This window comes from Abrus precatorius, unplaced genomic scaffold (genome assembly GCF_003935025.1).
Source record: "Abrus precatorius isolate BTA unplaced genomic scaffold, Abrus_2018 Scaffold8, whole genome shotgun sequence".
Lineage (NCBI taxonomy): Eukaryota > Viridiplantae > Streptophyta > Magnoliopsida > Fabales > Fabaceae > Abrus > Abrus precatorius.
In genome coordinates, this window is record NW_020874428.1 from 17,131,156 (window position 1) to 17,154,989 (window position 23,834).

The window sequence follows — 23,834 nt, forward strand, 5'->3', positions numbered from 1 at the left end:
TTTCTTTGTATGTGATATGGATTGGTAAAATTAATAGTTCTCACAAAGATCTGCCAGTAGAGCGGTGTTATCCTTAGTTAAAAGTGATGTCACCACACAGGATAAAATATTAAAAAAAAAGTTAATATCTAAAAATTAACAAGCAGTGAAATGATTAACAACATATAGTTTAACGGGGATGAAAATTAACCTCCATATATAATCCTCATCCTCAAGAGGTTTTTCACTCGTCTTGTTCCCCTAAGAAAAAGCCCTTCAATTTGAGTCCTGAGTGAAGCATTTCTCATGAGAATCCTTTCATACGAGAATTTTTAGTCATCAGGACTTTCAACCATAAGCATGCGTCATGCTGTTTGTATTATGATCTAACATTGTTATGTTTGTGCCTCTGATTAAAGGGTACAAGTTAAAGTTCTTAATTAACTGCTAAACTCAATCGATCTTATTTATTACTTAATTAATTTACCATTCAGGTGTTCTACGCATAAAGATATCTTTATGCTAAAAATAATAAAAATTTATAACAAAATAAAATACGAAAGATTCTCCACTTGTGAATATTTCACTCAACACAAGGGTCATTCCAATATGATTATAAAATTAAGAATTAAACAGAATATATTAATTTATCTTTTATAATCAATTCATTAAAAAGGGACATCTAAAAAGGATTTTGTTCTCCGAAAGCTAGAGACTTCCACTACTGACTTGTGTTTAACATTAGCAACTTATTATGTCCCGTTTGGGAAAAGGGCGTATTCTAAAGCTAAGGTAAAAGTGTTATATATTGCTAACACAATGGGGGCAAGTGGCACCCACAAAACTAAACAACTTGATGATCATTGTATCCTCAACCTTCTAAAGTAAATATTTCTAAATATTTCCTTTCATCTGGGCCACCCTAATGACATTAGTTATCAAGCAATTCTGCTCATTCATTTGGGAAACTGTTTAAACTAATGAAACAAAAATATAAATATTCTGCAGCCAATCATGAAGTGCAATTATTCGGAAGGCTCTATTCCTCCTATGCCTAAATTCTTAACTGTCATATTAATTATTTATATAATTAAAGAAATTGAATAGTACAATCTTTCTCATATTATTTTTTCGATTTCCATAATTTTAGAGCCAACTCTTGGTGTTATAAAGTTGTTATACATGCCATATTATTAAGCTTTTAAAAATTTTGACTTTTAAAGAAGTCATTCAAAGGCTTAAAAATCATATAATATATATTTTAAATTATCATTAAATTAATTCTCTAAAGTTTTAATATATCACGACATATTTGTCTTTTTGAAAGACAAAGTAGTAATACAGAAAAAGGGTTTAAGGGATTAATTTGATAAAAACAAAAGCTTTGAAAGATCAATATAATAATATTTTAAATGTTCTATAAATTAATTCAATGATAAATTTTTTAAATAAAATCAACTTGATGTTTACTATTAGTTTGATTTCTTATTAGAAGAATAGTACAGAGTAAAAGATGCTAAATAATAATAACAATAATAATACTTCTTTCGACTGATATTCTTCTTCTTAGGTCTTTCTGTACAACTACTTGAATAGTACTTGTGAAGGATACTGAGGGTAAAATATTTGAAGAAAGAGCAAGATATATAACTCAATGTGCCTGTCCCCTCTCATCTATATAATTCGCACCGCTTCTTAATAATGCTTAAATTTACATCATTTCCATACCTCTCAAGTAGCATGTAGTTGATAAATATAAGGGCCCTTTGTGTTTGTGGGACTAATTTTGGCCCTGTGCTTGAGAACGCGTGATCAGAGACACCAAGAGAAGCAAGAGGGCGTGGACTCTCCATCTTTAAGGCTTAACCACTATAACCCTCGTTAATAACAACATTAACAAGTAAACATGTTTTAAACTATTATTATTATGATTATTAAAAACGGGACCGCATGATCAGAATTGTATCCATATGCCTCAGCTTTCGGTCATTACACATAACCAATGAATAAGGATAATTGCATATGCATAGACCTTGTAAGTTTTTTTTTTTTTAAAATAATACATTTATGCAAGTCATTCAATAATAAACTTAATTTTATGAGTTCAAAAATTCAAGTATTTGAAGAGTTTTGAGAAAAGTAGTGTGTATTAAAATATAATTTTTATTAAATTGTTTTATTTACCATTTTAAATATTACAATCTTCTAATTTTGTCTCTATTATTTTAAGAAGTTATAATTTAGTCTTCATAACTTTTTCTTTTTCATGATATATATCCTTAGTGTTTGGTTTGTTTTGTCCATTAAATGTTTACTTGTTTCTTAAAAAGGAAAGATCGATCAATAGAGAAAATTATAATATTTAGAAAAGTAAATGAAAATTTGTAATATTTTAAAAAAATCAAATATGTAAAGAAAATGGTATTTAACTAACAAAACAAATAAAAAGCTGATGACGGGACTATATAGAAAAAGAATTACAAAAAATTAAGCAGAAATTTTTGAAAATAAGGGGCCAAATGAGATAATCTTTATATGTATTTAAATGTATCAAAAACATATTTAATATTTTCATTTTCTATAATCAATTGCCTTATTTTTATTGGGTAAGATCTTCTATACTGAGAAGTTAATTTTGATAGCCAAGAATTGTTTTAAAATTTGACTAATTTAAATTGAGGTAATTAACATCCACTTAATTAGACAAAGTAGATATTTTTGTTTCATACATAAGACTTGAACTAGAATCTTATGGTAATCAATTGCTTACTCGAACTGTTTGACTAGCAGTATAGCATTGATGGTGAGAGGGTATCAAACAAAGGCTTTTCTTTTTTTTGTTTTCTCAAATTCTTTAGAAGGCTTTTCTTTTTGGTTCAACTATGCAGCAAAAAATCCTCGCCCACTTCAGGATTCCCTCCCACGATTGCTACCTTTTAGTCCTTTTCTCGTCCCCTAAAGAGGGAGGCTTCTATAATTATATGTATAGATTTGCAAGAAAGCTTAAAACCATGAACTCAGCATTTATGGTAATGCATGGAATGCTAGTGCTCCTAGGCTTTATAAATGGGGCATCTTAGGGAAGCTTTTTTTGTGGAGGGTCTTCCATAACTTCCCCTTTTTCATGATTATGATTTTGATATGTGAAATTGCCTTCAACTTAAAATAACAAGTAATGATACATGTACAAACTTTTCGCCACATAGAAATCACAAAGATATTAAAAATGAAATTTATTATAATTGGGCTGAATTATATGTCTAGTTTATTTAATTATCTTTTTCTTACAATACATATTGAAAGCATTTACCTCATTATGGGACTAATTGATGAGATGATGTCACATATCTTCAAAACTAATGGTTGCCGCTGAATGATGCTAGTACAAGGGGTTTGTGCCTTGTAGAGATGCTGCGGTGCACTTTGCAGTGTAAACTATGATAAATGACACTCCACCTGATCTTGATAAGGACGGGCCCCAACAACTATCGGACAACCCACCTTTCTTTTATATAAGATGTTGCTTTTACATGCGTGAAACACCATCCTTTTAAAGGTTAGAGTAAGGACAAATGCCATGAGATTATTGTACTTGGACTCGTCATGATACCCTAAATTTTACACTATTTCATTTTAAAAATAATTACTTATTTTCTTCAATTTTTTATTTTTTAAATAAATAAATACTATTTTCTAAAATTAAGTGGGTGTTTGATGCTAAGTATATATTTGGTTCAGTTTATTTTAAGATAATAATGCACGACAGATTAAAAATAAGGAATTATTTTCTCCAAAATAATCTATAACAAGCATGACTGATATCCATCAAATATGTAATTAGCTATGAGTTTGATGAATTTAACTTAAAAGTTGACTTGGAGGTGTTCAGAAAAGTTGGGTAAGCATTGTTACCATCAAATAGTGCATGGTGCATGTATCTACCACACATATAAATGCACAGTTCAAGTGTTTGAGGAAGGGTATTAATGGTTTCACTGGAGGTACACTGGTCCAGTGACTCCAGTCTCGAGTGTGTATTATCTTAGCCGACAGTAGTAGTACTACGGACTAATGAAAGAGACTCCAATATTATTTTTCAGCCGTAATCCGAGCTAAAAGTGGAGCCTGCACTAGTATTTTATTTTAGAAAAAATATTAAAAAAAAGTGGGGTTAATCTACAATTTTTGTCAACAATTTAGAAAATTTTTTGATTGGCACTAAGCAAAGAATGCACAAACTTACTCCATTTACTTAATGGATCTCAAATAGCTAGGCTTTTGCACTTTATTTATGCGCAGAAGCTTTGAACCCAATACAAATATGGGTAGGCCATAGGCCCACGTTATGGAGTGTTAAAAGTCTTTCGGGCACTCATTTACAACACTGTGGCTGAATGACCTTTAATTTTAAAGGTGGCGGCGTGTGTATATTCACAGGGCACAGCCGCATATGTAGAAACTAGGGACTTAAAAAGAGGACCTGAAATTCGAAGGGGCTAGAAGGAATAAAGGTAATCTGCCATAGCTATCATTCATGGTTCTAAAAAATGGGTTGAAAAAGACAAATGTGCAGTAGAGTAAGTGGGGAAAGCCAACACATTTCTTTCTTCTTCTTTTATTTTGCATTATTATTTGGAAAATAATTTATTTTATTAAAAATATATTAAATTTACTAATAAGCCTACTACAGTAATTATCTAATTAACTTGAGATATAGAGACATTTAAGTTTAGAAAGCAAAAAGAGCATAAGCGGATCCGTGGCGCAATGGTAGCGCGTCTGACTCCAGATCAGAAGGTTGCGTGTTCGATTCACGTCGGGTTCAATTCCCAAGTCCGCTTGAAATTTTCGTTTTCGAATTTTAGAAGTCCTAAAGCTTATGGTGGTTGGAATAATATTCGTCAGAATTTGTTTATGTATTCAATTTTGTAAAGTTCTACCGTATATTAATTTCACATGTTATGCATGTCAGCTACCACAATTTACATGCGCTAGACTAAATTTACAACCACAATCTGCATGTGGTAGGCTAATTTCAAATATTAACCGTGGTAGGCTAATGCTGCACCTCAAATTTATTTGATTTTATGTGAAATACATAAAATCAGAGTTCAGGATGCAAGGAAGTCATGAAAAGTGATTCATAGCTGCATGTGGAACAATACATTATTTGTTTGTGTACATTGTTGTTCACTTGTTCTCAAGAGCAACAAATCATATAAGCTTAGGCTTCTTATTTTTTAAGATATTCTGAAAAGCTTTTTCATTTAGTTTCTTTAAAATATGAAGAGATAAGTTTGAATCAAACTTATGAAAGAAGTTTTATTATTTTTCATGTATAAGGACTTCTACCGAAGTTTATTCAAATTGGTCGTACTTAGGACATTGAACAAAAATGAAAAAGACTTGAGCAAGTGTTGTGCAAAATGCAAAGTGGCATGGGGATCAAAGATGAAGTCTTAATTTGATAGTTGAGTAGGGTGGCCAGGATCTCTTGAACGAGTACTCCATGATGAGCTAAGTGTGCGAAGTCCATGAAAGTATTCCCCCATAGCCAGCAAGCCTTGAGCAGCTTGACCAATTGTAAGGATGCGAGACATTTGCAGCAGAGTTTCTTGCCTAAGGAGATCTGCCTGTGGAAAAGGGAATACATTTATGTTACGGTTTTAAGACATGACAATAACACTGTTTCATTCATTAGCAATAACAACAATGCATGGATCATAAAGAAGTAATTGATGACCTAGTATATATAGTTCCATCTTGTACTTCAAAATTTCAGCATTCTAAGACCCTTCATATTAAAATTGAATTGTTATAACGAACCAAATTTTGCGAAAGAAGTAACCTATAATGCATTTAACAATAAAAAGAGATAAGAAAAAAAAAACTATGATGAAATTGTCTCTTGTAAGGAGGGTACTTGTAGTTTAAGGTTTAGAGTTTCAAGCAAAAAAACATGCAACGTAACATCTTTTTTCTTTTGTTATTTATTTTTCTTTACTATTGCATTTGGTTTTAAATTAGAAGAATTTAAATTTTAGTAGTTACAGAGAGTCTCACTCAAGTGAGATTGAGATTTTTAGATCATGTATTATAAAGCATTCTTGTTCAAACGAGATTAATCTCGTTCAAGCGAAAAGTGATAATATCACTTTAACTATTCTTTTGTCCAAGCGAGATATGCCTTACTCAAGCAAGAAGTCACAAGAAAAATGGAGAGTTCTCTAGACCAAGTCTCGCTCAGCCGAATATTGGAGATAAACTATTGTCTAATGTTTTTGCTCAAGCGAGGTCTTGTCCAGGTGAGAGTAAGCCTTACTCAAGCGAGAATGTGTGAGTTCAGAGGAGTATTTAAGAAACTTCCATCCTAAAAGCTTAGATTATAAGTCAAGCAACCTCTCCTTACTATTTTTTTGTTCTCTCTTTTCTTTCCAGAGAAAACTCCCTTAAACCCTAAATTACTTTCAAATATAAACTTGGACGTTTGTTCCACTCACTCTTAAGTAAGTTTCTTGAAACTTAATCTCTAATCTCATTTTTATATCTCCTTTCTCAAAAGTGCTTCACTTTGTAATATATAAGAAGAGCTTGATCTTTTGGACAATATCTTCCACAAGCCTTTATACAAATCTTCTCATCAAGGTAAGAAGAACTCTATTTCATCATTAATGATTCTGAAAAGGTAGATTCTGGTAATTTGGAAGAAACCTTTATGTGTTTGATCAATAAGGTCAAAATACAAAAAATTTACATTAATATTAGAATCATTATTGATGATTTTGTTCTTGATACTTTAGCCCTCTTTGATACAGGTGATGATTCAAATTGTATTTTACAAAGATTAGTCCCTACAAAATATTTTGAAAAAACTTCTGAAAAACTTAGCACTGCTAGTGGTTCGAAGCTAAAAATCAACTATAAATTATCAAAAGCTGTGATAGAAAATCAAGGATTTAAGATAGAAACAAACTTTCTTCTGGTAAAAAACCTGAAAAATGAAGTTATTTTGGAAACACCTTTTTATTAAAGTCCTCTTCCCATTACAGATTTCGAAAGAAGAAATTTCTACTTATAATTTAGGTAAGCAAATAACTTTCAAGTTTTCCAGTAAGCCCTTTACTAAAAATATCAATTCCATTCAAAATAAAATCAATCAAATTAATTTTCTGAAAGAAGAAGTTTCTTTTGCCAACATTGAAAAATAATTAAAAAAATCCTTCACTTCAGAAGAAAATCCAATTTCTTTTAGAAAATATTCAATCTTTTATTTGTTCTGACTTGCCCAGCGCATTCTGGACTAGGAAGAAGCACATTGTTAGTTTTCCTTATGAGTCAGAATTTAAGGATAACCAAATCTCCACTAAGGCTAGGCCTATCCAAATGAATGAAGAACTCCTTCAATATTGTCAGAAAGAGATCAAAGTTCTCTTAGATAAAAACCTCATAAAAAAACGTAAGAGCCCTTGGTCATGTTCTACTTTTTATGTCAATAAACCCGCAGAAATAAAGAGAGGTACTCCTAGGCTAGTTATCAACTACAAACCCCTCAACCAAGCTCTCCAATGGATTAGGCATCCCATTCCCAACAAAAATGATCTTCTTAACAGATTAAATTCTGCTAAGATCTTTTCAAAATTCGTTATGAAATCTGAATTCTGGCAAATCCAAATCTGTGAAAGTGACAGGTATAAGACCGCCTTCACTGTCCCCTTTGGGCATTACGAATGGAATGTTATGCCCTTTGGCTTAAAAAATGCCCCTTCAGAATTTTAAAAAATTATGAACGAAATTTTCAATCCTTATTCAAAATTTGTCATTGTCTATATTGATGATGTCTTAATTTTCTCTCATTCTATTGATCAACATTTCAAACACAAATGTTTTTATCAATGTTATCAAACATAATGGACTTGCTGTTTTCAAGTCTAAAATCAATCTTTTTTAAACCAATATTAGATTCTTTGGTCACAATATTCATCAAGGAACCATCATTCCTATCAACAAATCTATTGAATTTGCCGACAAATTTTCTGATAGAATCCTAGATAAAACCTAGCTACAAAGGTTTTTAGGATGTTTTAATTATGTAGGTGATTTTATCCCACACTTCAATAATATTATTAAGCCTTTACATGACAGGCTTAAAAAGAATCCTCCTTCTTGGACTGATGTTCATACTAATGTCGTCAAAGAAATCAAAAGTAGAGTTAGGAAGATATTGTCTTTATCTCCCTATTCCCCAAGCATTCAAAATTGTTGAAACTGATGCCTCTGACATAGGTTATGGTGGCATTCTCAAACAAAGAATAGAGTCGCATGAGCATATTATTGTATATATTTCAAAGCATTGGAATTTCGCTCAGCAGAATTACTCAACTATTAAAAAAGAAGTTTTAGCAGTTGTTTTATGCGTATCAAAATTTCAATTTGATTTACTAAATCAAAAATTTCTCATTAGAGTAAACTGCAATTCTGCTAAAGAAATCTTACAAAAAGATGTTAAAAATCTTGCCTCAAAACAAATCTTTGCTAGATGACAAACAATTTTAAGTGTTTTTGATTTTGATATAGAATATCTCAAAGGCACATCTAATTCCCTTCCTGATTATCTTACCCGTGAATATTTACAGGATAGATAGCATGCCTAGAAAGGCAACAGCCCCCTCCAAGGGTGGGACATATAGAGAAGGAAGAGTCAGGCTTGCCTTGACTCTAAATAAATCAAAATCAAAGTCTGCCTCGGTAGACTCAAGGTCTTCATCTTCTGGGTCATTGACCCCCATTGAGTCATCGACTCAAAAAGCTATCCAAATTGTTGAGTCATCCACTCAGCAATCTGGAATTCCTAAAGAATCCTCCAAAAAGGCTGATTCTTCTCAGACCAAAATAACCAAACAAACCAAAACAGACTATGTTTTACCTATTAGTACTCTTTTAGCTCTCCAACAAGGAAGTCTGAGTACTTTACCAAAAAAATCTTGGGCAAATATTGCCTCTGAGGATGAAATGGAAATTGAACTATCCAGTCTAAACACCATCGTCTAATCTTTAAACAAGTCAGTTACCCAAGAAAATACCGCCAATAAAATTGTTATCCTTCAAAAGGATAAACACAAAGAAACTCAAAATACATCCCATTACCTAGCCAAAGGAAAATTTTCCTCGGTGATACAGATGGAATATGAATTCTGGGATAAGAATCCATACAAAGCAATCTCTAAAGTATTCCCCTCTAGTTTTCATTTTAGACCATATACTTTGAATAAAACCAGACAATTCTATGAATTCATCTTAGTGGACTCAGATTCTGTTTCTATTAAGCATTACAAAGACTAGAAAGATCCTTCAATAATTACTCATTCCACAATCCAAATACTAAAAGTACTAACACCAAAAAATTTCGGAAAGGATCCAAATTCATTTAAGAAATTTTCCTAACCTTTCGACCCAGTAGGATACAATTACTGGGATTATATTGATGCCTAGACCAGAACTTTTTGGTTCCAAAATAAGCTCAATCGACACTCTTGATTGATTTATTTCAAGAAAAATCAAGATTACAATTTCCCTAATTGTTTTCTTCAATGGTGGGACTTTTTTGGTCTTATAGAAACAATTCTTCCTTCTCCTATCCAAGAAGGCTATGAAATGTTCAAATCAAGATATGCTTCTAACCGAGTTAGTGCAGATCTCAAATATTTTTCTACCTTTGCTCTAGCGTGGGTATTCTCTTGGCAATATAGATACAACAAAACAGATGATGATGATATTCTTCCAATGATTCACAGACATGCATTTGTGAAATGGTGGAATCAATTCAATGCAGATCATGCAGGTCCTTAAGGGGTTAATGAATTTTTTGGAAATGATCCAAAGCTCCTCAAGCTTGCTGATCTGGCAACATTTCAATTTTTAAATAAAAAATAAAAAATTGCTGCCTTCTTGTCAGGATGCGACTCCAAAGAAAAAATGAAGAAAAATTTAAAAGAAGTACTTCTTTTTTTAAATCAAGATGATGCTGAATCTTCGACAAAGCAAGATTTCACGACAAGAAATGAAGATGAGTTATACCAAAATGAAGATGATTGTTTTGGAATAGATATTCAAGAAATCTAACTTGTACTGTAGTAATAGTTCCTGTTAGTAACCAGAACTGTAGAAACAGTATTTAAAAAATTTCTATATAAGGAGTCCTCGACCATGTTGTGAGGCACCCTTTCATTTAGCAACATAAGAAAGTTTTTAGAGAGAGAAGCTCCGAGTGATACTTTTCCTTGTAAGCCTTTCTCTTTGAGATCTTTTAATAAAATTTTGTTGTTTCAACTTTATTTTCTCTCTTCTCCCTCTTAGCCGGTTCTGTTCAGACTACCATTGTCTGACTTTCTTCTCTTCTCCCTCTACTAGATTTGTGCTGGTTCTACCGCTGTTCTAGTTTCTATATTTTAAATTTACGTTTTTATATTCTGCATATTTACATTTTGCATATCATTTAGTAGTCCTGCTACTGCCTACTTTCTTTTCAGTCTTTATTTTTCCTTGATCCACTTTGGGTTATCTGGTATCAGAGCCTGATGGGGAAGTAGGAACATAACTGTTGATTATTTATAACTATGTTCTTCTGGATCTGGACTTTAAATTTCTAATTGCTTTTGTACAGTTCTTTGTTTTATGAAAAGCTTTTACTGGAAGTACAACAGTTCTTAGTTCTTTTGAATAGGGCTGTAGTAGTAAGTCCCGAATGGTTGAAGGGCAGTAAGACTAATTCGATGATGCTGTATTCAAAAGAAACAAAGAACATAAGAAGCTGGTGGCTATAGTAAAAGAATTTCTGGTTTTGTAGAAAAAAAAAAAATAGTCCACAAATAACCAGATCTAGTTGAAAGAGTTATAGATAATTAACAGACATGTTTTTATGGAACCAAATGAGGGTGATGTGCCAGATCATTATTTTATGATGTCGTGTCTTCTCCGTTCCTTTTCTCGCATCTCTTTTCGCTCAGGTTCCAGCTCCTCTTCCTCCTTTCCAACCAAAAACACACTCTTTAATGATCAAGAGAAACAGTCTCCTGAAATCACACCAAAACATAACCTCTTCGACGAAGAAGTTCGCTTTGAAGAGATCAACCAAAGTATGGATGACTGGACTATTCCAGAAATCCCTCAGGATACATTATATGTTTTTGAAAAACACTCCAAGAAAAACAGTTTTGATTATATAATTAAAACTGTTGAAAACAATATCCCTTTAGGAAAAGATTTAGGAGAAGAATTTCATCTCCTGTCCAAATCTTCCATTAATGAACACAATCGTAAATACAAGTACCTCCACATAGGATGTGTCTAAGTTGCCATTAAACCTCTCATAGACATAGGTATAGATGCTGCTATCCTTATGTGTCTTAGAGATGCTCGCCATAATGATTTCAATGACTCTTTTATAGGTACAGTTGAAACTAGTCTTGGCCAAGGTCCAATTTATTTCAATTATTTTCTAAACAAAACAGTGAGTCTTTTAGATGAATATATCCTTAACTGTCTGTTCCTTAATATATGCTTTCATGGTTTAAACATGAAAGAAGAATCTATTCCCGCTGCATTAATCTATAGGATTCAGTATAAAGCTATGAACTCTTGTGCTTCCAGAGTCCTTCTCAAACCTCAAAGAGGTGAGACTACTTTGTTTATCACTGATATGACAAAGGCTAATGTCTCTCTCCCGAAAATTATCAAGTGAGATGAAGTTTCCCTTCCTGAAAAGTGGGTTTTAGACAAAGCTTCACCTTGTGTCCCTAGGCCTGCTCCTCAAATTGAAAATATCTCTCAGGACAACTCTAGGAAAGTTGAAATAACTTTTGATAGGAGAAACTCCTTCTCTTCCAGAGTCGATGCTTATAGTAGTTGTTCTAGTTTTGCTTCTGTTAGGAGGTCATTCTCTTACAGATCTCAAGCTTCTAGATCTGAAATCCCTAGATCTATTAACCATGATCCATCCATAAACCTATAAGGTTTAGATACCTCTTCTATAATCCCTAGAAATGTCTATCAAACCTCTAAAAAAGAAGAAGAAAACCAGAGTATCCAATCTCCAACTTACTCTTCCCTTAATGAGTCTTATGATGTTATCTCATAAATTCATTATAGATAAAGAAACACTTAGGAAAGATTTCTACTCTGAGGAATGGAAACCTCAAAGACAGTGGTTCTTTCAAAATTATAAGGGAAAAAACAGGTCCGATATCCAAGAGGAATTCTATCAATTTCTCGAAAAGGTCAAGCAAAACATCTTATTCTTTGATTGGTATCATGCTTATACCATTCATCATAATATTGATTATCCTTGACAAGAGGACGTTATTAGTATTTCCTCTGCTAATGTTATATCTTGGCAGATCAAAGATGGACAAATTGTTCAAAGTGAACTGCCACCCACAACTCAATATCAGTTACCAAATCTAAAAGATAAAAGCAGTAATTATGTTACTACTACTCCTTTCAAGACCAAAAATCCTGACGAACATATCATTCCTAGTGATATTCAAGGCCTCATGGAACAGGCTAATTACACCAATAAATATCTTCAAGTTTTAGGAGAAAAAATCTCTTTTAATCCTGTTAAACCCAAAGTTGAAGAAATAGCTTCCTCTTCTTCTCAATCTCAATTAGAAAAACCTCTATTCAAACTTTTTAAGATTAGCGCCAAAGCCAAACAAAAAATCTTTGAGCTTAGATAGAAAGAAAAGGCCAAAGCCATAGATGACAACCAGAATGAGCTCCTTAATAAAATCACTAGTTTGCTCACTACTGTCCTAGATACTCCTCAAGCCTCAGAAGAATCTAGCGCCAAACCTAGGACTAGATCCCTTGCCAAAACTGTTAATGTCTTCTCTAAAACTGATTCATAACAAAATTCTGAAACAGATTCTATTTTAGCTATCAATCCAGTAAATAACTGAAAAAATTCCTCCAAACTCTATTATAATAAAGCCACTGCTCTTGATCTTATATTAGAAGATAAACAAGATTTTATCCAAAGTTTTAATTCTAATGATATTTATATTTGGAATATTGATGGACTATCTGAATATAATATTATCTCTAAACTCCAAAATATGTCTGTTGTCGCTATGAGCTATTTTACTAATCAAAATACGCCTGAAGACACTATTGTTTACATTCTAGTTGCAGGTTTTACTAGTCAACTCAAAGGTTGGTAGGATAATTATCTCACAAAAACTGATAGATAAAATATCCTCTCTGCAGTAAAAATTGATGACAAAAGTAAAGCCATTGTCAGTGATAGTGAACAGCTTCCTGATGCAATGTATACCTTATTATACACTATATCTCAACACTTTCTTGGAGATTCTTTTCTCTAGAGAGAAAGATCTGATGAACTTTTATCCAATCTTCGTTGTAGAACCTTAGAAGACTTTAAATGGTACAAAGACACCTTTATGTCTAGGGTTTTAACCAGAGAAGATTGTAACCAAGCCTACTAGAAAGAAAAATATCTTGATGGCCTCCCAAAATCTTTCGGAGACCTTATTAGAAGCAAACTCTGAAGTCATTCTCCTAATAGAGAAATTAATTATGATAGTTATGATTATGGTCAACTTACTGCCATTATTATCTATAATAACATCAAAGTTTGTCAAAAAGATAAACTCCAGAAACAACTTGCCAAAGAAAGAGCCCTGAACAAGAAAGAATTAGGATCTTTCTGTGAGCAATTTGGTCTTCTATCTTGCTCCACCAAAAAGAAAAAACAAGCTCCCAAAAAAGAGGTTGTTGAAACCTATAAAATGCCTTACAAAAGAAAGTATAATAGGAAACTTCCTTCCAAGAAAGAAGGGAAAAATCTCATCCCAATAATATTCCTAAGAAACCTAGAACAGGTGTAACTTGTTACAACTGTGGAAAACCCGGCCATATTAGTAAATACTATAGGCTGAAAAAGAAAATTAGCAACCTTAACCTTGATCCCTTTGTGGAAGATCACACCAATAACCTCCTTATTGAATCTTCTGAAGAAGATTCTGTCAAAGAATCCGATGAAAATGTCAACCAAATTCAAAATGATGATCAAATCTCTTCTTCTGATAGTGATGATACTCCAGAAATCAATGTTTTGATAAAAGAACAAGATCTTCTTTTTGAAGCAATAAGTTCAATTTCTGATCTTCAAAAAATAAAAGAATTTTTAAACAAATTGAAAGAGGTTTTAGAATTAAAACCTAAACCCAGAGAATATTTTACTACAAATAAATTTGATATAATGAATATTTTCAAAAGATTAGAAAAGAATTCCAATATCAAACCAACTACTATTCAAGATTTCCAGATTGAGATTAACAATCTCAAGAAAGAGATAAGAGATATTAAAGAGCAATAACAAATTCATCAAGTTATTCTTTCTCAATTATATATATATATAGTGCTCATGAAAGTGTAATAGTATGCTTCCTTATGGATTATTGAAAACTTTTTAGGTTCATATGTGTGATTATATGCTCTTTTGTTTAGAAATATATGTTTGAATGAGATTATTAATAAATTATCTAAGTTGATGAAGTGGATGAAGTATGTTTTGTTGTTCTTGATTGATATGAAATATATATTGTATTGAAAATATATGATTTGAATTGAGTTCAAAGGTGTTCAAACCTTTGGCATGATTGAATAATTTTATGATGAGAAATAAAAAGGGGTAAAATTTTATTATGATGAGAAAGGAAAAAGGGTGAAAGATGCGTTATTATGACATGTTATAAAAATACATATAGATAGTTACAAATATATATTGAGAGTGTAGAAGATAGAGGTGATTTTGAAAATTTGAAGGAAATGTAGGGTAGTGAATGCTTTTCGTTAGTTGTGCATAATTAATAAGCACAAAAACATCATAGGTCACTACACCAAAATAGAGATCTGAGAGCGGTTTCGTTTTGAATTAGAGAATGTTTAAAACTACTCTAAAATCTTGCGCTATCTGATGTATTATATTTAAGAGAACGGTTAAAGAACTACTGTTAGATGTTAAGATTAGAGAACGGTTTCAGGCGGAACTGCTCTCCAAAGTATAGGTGTAACATTTGAGAGCGGTTCTGCGTGGAACTGCTCTTCAAAGTATAAATTTAAACCGCAAAATTTGGAATTGATTTCTTTATTAACTGCTCTCCAAGAATGAGATTAGAGAGCGGTTCTTTATTAACCGCTCTCTAAAGTAGCGGTTAACAATTAATCGCTCTCAGAATTAAAGAACCGCTCTCAGAAGTATAGATTTGAGAGTGGTTAATAGAGAACCGCTCTCTAAATATATAATTACAAAGCGATTTTTATTAATCGTTATCTAAGTTAGCGCTTCAAAAGCTCATTTCTGGCGTAGTGGGTCTCACACTTATTTTTTGACTTAAACTTCTGATGATACTTTTGTTAAAAGGGGGCCGCATTGGCACACATTGTATTTGTGTTGTTATGGTTAACCAACAACTATCTATAATGTGAAAGATCTTAAAGAATCCTAGGGGCAGTGAATGGTTGAGATAAGGGCCCAAGAATACTAACAGTGTTAAAAGAATGCAATCACAATATACGAAAAATGTTATGTGCATATGAAAATAATGTTGATACAATTGTTATTATGAGTTGATTGGTGTGTTATGTTAAGCATGTGTGTTATGAAATTATTTAATTGATTATGTTTTAGTAGTGAGAAGAAAACTCATCATTATTAATAATTTTAGAAAACAAGGATGACTACCCGAAAGACCTATTAGACTAATTAAGTGTACTACAGAAAGTAGGTTAAATTATGTATATGTATTTAGAGAATGACAGAGAATTTGTTACTACTGTAAACTTGTAATAGATAATGAACACGAAATTAATAATGTAATTACAGTATAAATCATTGTAGGGTACAATATTCCTTTTTCATACCTTATTAGTGGTAGAATCAACTATAACATCAGCTTGTACATATATAGAGGGACAATCTGGAAGTCATAAGCTATAAATTATGTTTATACTTTTCACGATGACAATCACCTTAGAAGACCAATCCATTTTACCCAAGAACAGGTGACTAGCATAGAGGTTGTCGTAGACACTGAAAATTTTTATGAGGAAGACTAGACATTGGAAGAGCTCAAAGAGATAGAAGGCTAGTTTGAGGATGACGACTAGGATCGTATTCTCAATATTTTAGTGTGTATATAAACTACTCAGTAGGACTAGGTGTATTTTGATATTATAAATATGTACTTTAAGTCCTAATGTATTTTGGATAATAACTTGTACGTATTAAATTTCTATATTGAAATGATATCTAATGCACATGTTTCCTTAATGCTCATGTGTGATTTCATTTAGCAATGTATACTTTTTGTTGTTCAAGTGTAAATTTATTTAGCAAGTTACAATGTAATGATAAATATTTATCTCATCTTGTTTTGAATACCTTTGCATTTTCATAAAATGAATGATAAAAGTAGAAATTTAAATTTTTTATAAATTTTCACACTATAAGCATAAATAAATTCACTTTATCTTCCTTTGTTATTTTATAAATTATTACATAAATTGAATAATAAATTAATTTCCTTACATGTAAGATACACTTTTGTGAGAAGACACCAAAATTAAACAACTCTTCCAACAATGTTGTTTCTGTTTAAGTCATTTATTATGAGTTGAGGTAGTTTTTTCCTTAAAAATCATAATTATTTTTTATTTTTAAAATAAGTTAAGTCAAACATATACTTATTCTTTCTCCATTCATACACTTCTGTCCTTTCTAATTGGTTTAAAATCCATCTTAACACTTTCACAAAACATCCTTATCAAATGGCATTGATGATATAATATGACTAAGAACAAAATCTAGACAGGCCAAAAATCTGATGTTACATTACCTGATTTACAAAACATTCTAGTGTTTCGAGTTTGAAAACTTCGTTGGTTCCTACAACCAGCGGATCTGTTGCTATTTCGTCTACCAGAGAATGATAGAGCCGCTCAAACCCTTGTGTAAGAGCTTCTTCAGTTTGCTGAGATGAATGGAAAAGACTCTGAATGCTCATAATTTGTTGTTCAGTCAAACGCTCAAGCTGTGGTACAATGATCTGTAAGAACACAAGTTGAGTAAATTTTACAAGCTTTTGAGGTTTCCACAATATGGAATTATAACAATTTGCATAATGTATCATGAAAATTGAGAAATATTAAGTATCATAGTCCAGAACATTAGATAGAAAAGATATTTTGTTCTCAGTAGCAACTAGATTGCATCAAATTGAAGTACCAAAGGCATGGAATCTGACAATGTTTTCTTGAACCTAGTAGGACTGAAGCCTTTCGCATGAGTTCAAAACCACACAATTATGAATGGATACTTTTATTATTATTATTATTTTAAAAGTTTCACAAAAACCACCACTGAATAATTTTCAATATTTTAACACAACAAAATTTAAATAGACAGCAACATGAGAACTCGAGAAGAAAGATGATATGGAGCTCCTGTTTTGCAATCAATGAATAGAAAATATAAACACTTAGATAATAATATATGAATGTACAACTGTACTTTTATAAGCTCACTTGGGCGAGATCCTCCAATCCAAAGAAAAAAGCGTTCTGTTAATGGTTTCCATACACCAGAGATTATATAAATGACATCAACCTTTGCAGCATCTACTTTCATCCTATAAAGATTTGAGTAGTGGTTCAAGCTACTCTGAACAAGTAGACCAAGCTGCATATCAGATGCATTAGTTTGCAACGCATTTTTCAGTTCTCCATGCTGTCTATCTTGCTCTTCAACCCAATCTTCATATTCAATTTCAAACATAGTTATACCTGCTTTATAGAACAGTAGATCAATTTTAAGGAATACAACCTATAAGTATCATGCACTAAAAGTAGCAAGTAAATACAAAATAAGTTGCATCTAATTATTCTATAATAATAAGAATAATAGTAAATTAATAACAAAAAGCAGTAGTGATCATGTTCCATCGGAGGTTGAAAACTTGAGTTAAGCAACCTTAACTTGTAGTAAAACAGATATGTTCATATGACTAACTGTTGTCTTTCTGTTATAGTCACAGAGCCCTATCATGTGCTAATGCAAATCTGTATTAAAATTCCAGATCATTGGATGATACCATAATTCACTTTCTGCATTGCATCTACATAAACAAGAGAAAGTAGTACATAACAAGTAAGCCGTGCTGATTCAAGTAGCATAAAAGAATGATCATAGCAATAGAGTTGCGAAGCATTACTATTAATAGGTGCGTCATGGAATTCTACGTTTTCAAGTGGGTCTTCCAAATCACCATCAATACCAAAATTGGCTTGGGGTGAATCCATTTGAATGACACTTCCAAGTGGGGCATCCAAAGATGAACTAAGAATGATCAATGAATAACTGAAACTTCCTCCAACAATAACTAACCATAATTTTATTGTCATGAGTTGTACCATTAGACCTCCACAGAAAAAATAAAGGAGATCAACCTCGAATCCACAATGAGTCTGTCTTGCCAAACCGAGTGACATAATTGCAAAAGCACCCCATGAAAGCACGCTGTATGCATCTGCTTTGGCATTCAACAGATTATCAAAGACAAAAGAGTACACACAAGTGATGATCAAAACAAAAAATGCCCAATGAGCTTTCTGCATGGAAGTAGTTGAGAGTTGGCAGCATGCCTTTGTGAGCAAGACGCCAAGGCAAATGAAGAAACTTAAAACAGTATAAATTAATATCTTCCACCAAGTCCACTTCCCCAGTAATTGGTTGAAAGACAAGCTCTGAGAGTAACAAAACATTCCAACTACAGCTGAAGCAAAGCGCACAATTCTCCACATATTTGGCTGCATTAGCTGCCATCTCCGAATTTGGATGATCATGCTCTTTCTCAAGTGGTGAAGGTTTGCATTCTCAGAAAGAAAAGTGACCCTTTTTATGTGGGGATGATTATGTTTTCTTTCGAAGGAAATTTGGAGGAAAGGGACCAAAAGAAAAGACTCTCATTTTTTTTATGCTCTGTCCTTACCTTAATGACACCAATGAACAAGTAGTTTTTTATATTTGTAAATTTTAAGTTTTGTCTTAAGCAGTTTTTTAATTTTTATTCTAGTGCACTCAACTTTGTGGCTAACTTTCCCTTTTTGTAGTGTGGAAAGAAGCAAAACTTGGAATTAAGAAGATTCAAATATCGTGGATTCGTGATTTATAGATAAAAAATCTGCATGGACCCTGCTCTATGTTCTGTTTTTGCAATGAAACTTGTTTCAATAGATATCACAGCTTGAAAGAAACTTGTTTCAATTGAGGTAGACTCAAAAGCCGCTGGTAGTAAGCTGTGAGCCCCAATTGTTTTGAAAATTTTTTGGCCGCATGATGAGAAATATTGAACTCATCCTGTTAAATATTTTAAATTATTATAAAAATATATATTATTCTTTTTATGATTTTAAGATAAATATTTTTAATAACATTTTTTATTTTAAATCTCTTAACATGTATTATTAAACATTCTTAAAAAAATAGAGAATATACAGTAATCTTCCTAGATGTCAAGTTGATGTATTTAAATTAATTAGGTAAAGTTTGAGCTTAATTTTGTATGTAAAATGTATGTTTGATTTCATATTTCCTAGTCATGGATGCATTTTTATTTTAACACTATTAGTTATAATTTTTATATTAAAAATTTAAATCTACGTTTTTTAACGTAAATTAAAAACATAGGATGTCAGCGCTTAATTGAGGAAGACAGGTAAGCACTTTCAGTTTCACTACAAATTAACACCCAACATATTGCTATATATAATTATTTTGATCCCTATCTTTTGTATCCTTTTTATAGACTTGCATCTCAAAAACAAACTATAAACACAAGTTCACCTTTAGGTATTTACTTTTAGGTGTTCAAATCATAGTTATCAAATTTGCGCTCCAACTCGGTGATGAGTGATCTATAAACTGGTTCGTGCATCTTAAAATGCATTTTTTTTTTATGTATTAATAATGACGATGAAAATCGCTCATAACAGTATCTCGAAAGACGTGCAGAAAAGAAGGGGAAAAAATGCTACCATCATCGTTCAGTTTCAACTAGCAAACAGCTCGAATTTTCTTGGAGATAAATGAATAAGTTGAAAAAAGGACAAAGTTTTTTTAATAATAAAATAATAGTATTATTAAAGATAAAAAAAATTATTGTTTAATGTAAAAATTGTCAAAAGCGTTCAATGCATGTAAGAGATGGTTCATGTATTTCATTAGACACAAACGTGTCCCACTTATTCAGGCTTTTCGTTAATTGCTACATAAGTAAATGAAGACTCCTAACACAAGAACTGTAAGAAGGTCTGAAAATATATTTATTGGGTTACGCATTAAAGGAAAAAATATTTTTAATATTATGAGTTAAAAAATTTATAATATTTTTGTAAAATTATAATAAAAAATACCAAATAATGTTTTGAAATAGATTGCAAACCCCAACAGCATACCAAGTATACCTCTATGTTCCGTATATTTAATCTAGCAAAGTACCACCTACTAATTATCCGTCTCGTACCTAAGCAGCTATTAGATAACTATGCTTCCAGCAATAATTACCTTATTATTATACTCTCAGTTGCTTGAAGATGAATGAATGTTGCCACGCACCTTTTATCATATGTTTAATTAATAGTTAAAATTTATTTAAAATATATATTTTTTATTTTTAATTTAACGCTTTTTTCTTTATTTTTGTAATTTTAAATAAATTTTAGTCAATAGGAAAAATATATTAAAAATATAAATAATAAAACGTGTTATTAACATTTTTTATTTAAAATACTTCTTTTATCTCTTTTATAAAAAATAATTAATTTATTAAAATCAATAAAAATAATTATTTATTATAAATTTATAATATATTTTAAAAATATTTATAATAATAAATAATTGAGTAACAAATATATTAAATAAATATATTTATTTATATAAATAATTAATGAGTGTTCAGAAAACATTTTTCTTTACAATAATAATACAAAACTTATAATGAATAAGAATATAAAAAATAATCATTAATATATTAAAAATAAATTTTTATTTTCTATAAATATAACAAAAAGAATAATAACACGATATAACATGTGGACGATATCTTATTCGAATGTTCAAATTAAAGGGCAAAAATCCAAAATGGCTTATTTGCTATCATCATAAGTCTGACAACTAATATAGTAATATAATATGATAGAAAAGTTATGTACAATAATTTATATTATAATTTAAAAATTAATATAATTTAATGCATCAATGTTATTAAACATTATAATTTTTAATAAAAAAATTTATTTTTAACTTTTTATCATGTATAATAATTTTAACTAGTGTCAAAGATGTCTTTATTATTATTATTTAAAAGTTATTCATTTACAACTTTATAGCCTCTTTATCCAAAATGTATTCTCTTTGCATTTCTTTAACTATTGTAAATTGCCAGTGTATTATATTTAAAAGCATCCAATTTTCCACTGTTGTGTATAACTTCCAACTCAAAAGTTTTTCACTTTTCTCTCTCAAAGTGTGTATGTTTGAGCATGTTTATCTACTTGGGATGCGTTTAGTAAATGTTTATTTAAGTATTTCTTTAATTTTTTTAATTTATAAGTTATATAATTTTTTATTAAAATAAGATAAAAATAGTTTATAAGAATCATGAGCTATTTTTCATAATAAGTATATAAGCTTTTTTTTAAGTAATTATTGTATTTTAGAGAGTATTAGTTATAAGACTAGCTATATGTATCAGTAATTTACTTGTAATGGCAACATACTTCTAACTCCAATGCTTTGCATGTGTTAATTAAAATTGAAAAGCTTATTTTGTGCTAATTTTATTTTTGATATAATTGTAGTTTTGTATTCTATTATTATTTCCAACAGTTCTATACCAAAGATATCTTATAAGAACAAAATTTAAGGGTCTGTGCAGTATCATAGCTATTGTTGGTGTTATGCTCTCACTAGAGTTAGAGTTTTGGTTCGGTGATAACCTTTAATGCCAGTGTGTTGATATATAATGTTAACTTCTATTATGTAAATTATCAAAGTGAGACTCTAATTCTGATAAAAGAATAACACCAATAATATAATGCATCTAAATTTTGCTTATTTGATAATTTTTTTTGCTTTAAGTTTTCGATAATGACTAAAATATAAGTAAAATTATTCACATAATATTATATGAAATTAGAATACCAAAAATAATTATAATAAAGTTGTATATTTATTTATTGAAGATATACTCTATCATAAAAGTTGTTGCGTTTGAACTTTGATTTACGTAAGAATTAATATGTCATAATTTCCTCTATAATTTACTTTTCTAAATCACATCTTTTTATAGAACAAGTAGTGGAATAACTCACTGACTAAGCAATTCTAAGTTATTATAGAAGGGACTTTATCTAAACACAAAGTACTGACTATAGTTTCTTTTCATCATGAATTATTGGGTTAAAGCTTATATTTTAATTCACATTAATAAATTAAAAATCTTTTAACTAAAAGAATTACTTAAATTAATTATTAAACTTACTTATACACCTACATTGTTATAAATTAGTTCTTTTTTATTAAAATTAAAATAACAATTAATTTTAATTCACAAAAACTTATCAAATAATTTTAACATAAGAAATCATGAAACGATCTAGAAAGGCCTTGTTTCATCTGTATTTACCTCGGAGATCTTATGCTTCAACTCATGCATTTTCTCTCTCCATCATTATACGTTTTAGTAGTAGAGTGTGAACAACAAGGCAGACATCATATATCAAGATACATTTATCCGAAAGTGTTGATATAGAAACTCAAACCCGGCGCCAAATTGTATTTTTTATTTAGATACTCTAGATCCCAAATTCCATCAATGAAAATCTTAGATGCAATCAAAAATTAATTCGAAGTTAATTTAAGCCTAAAATTTAAATATTAATTAATTAAGTTCTATAATTTAGCAAACTTTAACAGGTTAATTTGATTGGATGAATCCATTTTACTATCTGCATATATAAGTAGGAAAAAAAAAACATTAACAAGAAAGTATTAAGATCTATATATTAAAATTCATGGATTTAACGTCTTCAGTTTTGTTTTTTTTAAATTCTGATATTTAATTAATAATATGTATCTTAACATATAATTTTTCTAATTTTCCCCTCATGATACAAGATATTGATCATAAAAGGGCTTGTTGTAATAATTCAATTAGTGTGAGGACTTAAATAAAAATTAGTTTCTGTTGTGGTTTTAGTAGTTAGTTACTAGGCTCTGCTATAAGTAGCAATGTAACAGAATTCAATACATTCCATTGATTCAGGGAGCTAATCCTGTTTCTAAGAGACCTTACCAGTACAGTAAGCAGCAGAAGGATGAGATTGATAGGTTGGTTCAAGAGTCACTCAGGTCTGGAATCATTCAGCACAGCAATAGTCCATATGCTAGTCCTGTGGTTTTGGTGGGTAAGAAGGATGGCTCTTGGAGACTTTGTGTAGATTATAGAGATCTCAACAAGCATACTGTTAAGGATAAGTTTCCAATTCCCTTAGTAGAGGATTTACTTGATGAGTTGCATGGTTCAGTAATTTTTTCTAAAATAGATCTCAGGTCGAGGTATAACCAAGTAAGAATGAATGCTGTTGATATACACAAAACTGCTTTTAAGACACATGTAGGGCATTTTGAGTACTTGGTCATGCCCTTTGGGTTGACCAATGCCCCAGCTACATTTCAGGGATTAATGAATGACGTTTTTCAGGCTTACTTAAGGAAA

The 23,834-nt window shown here is 30.8% G+C and overlaps 1 protein-coding gene and 1 non-coding gene across 2 annotated transcripts; one reads left to right on the forward strand and one right to left on the reverse strand.

Annotated features, from left to right (window-relative positions):
• Positions 1-4,732: 4,732 nt before the first annotated feature.
• TRNAW-CCA lies at positions 4,733-4,804 on the forward strand. Its single transcript has one exon. It is a non-coding gene; the product is annotated as a tRNA-Trp (tRNA).
• Positions 4,805-5,438: 634 nt separating this feature from the next.
• Positions 5,439-18,880, reverse strand: LOC113874342 (transcription factor TGA7-like). The gene is made up of 5 exons (XM_027512568.1): positions 18,700-18,880; positions 18,150-18,584; positions 17,570-17,841; positions 16,896-17,105; positions 5,439-5,612 (listed from the first exon to the last, which is right to left on the reverse strand). Exons 1-5 carry the CDS (start codon positions 18,878-18,880, stop codon positions 5,439-5,441), a joined length of 1,272 nt encoding a protein of 423 aa, XP_027368369.1.
• Positions 18,881-23,834: the final 4,954 nt, after the last annotated feature.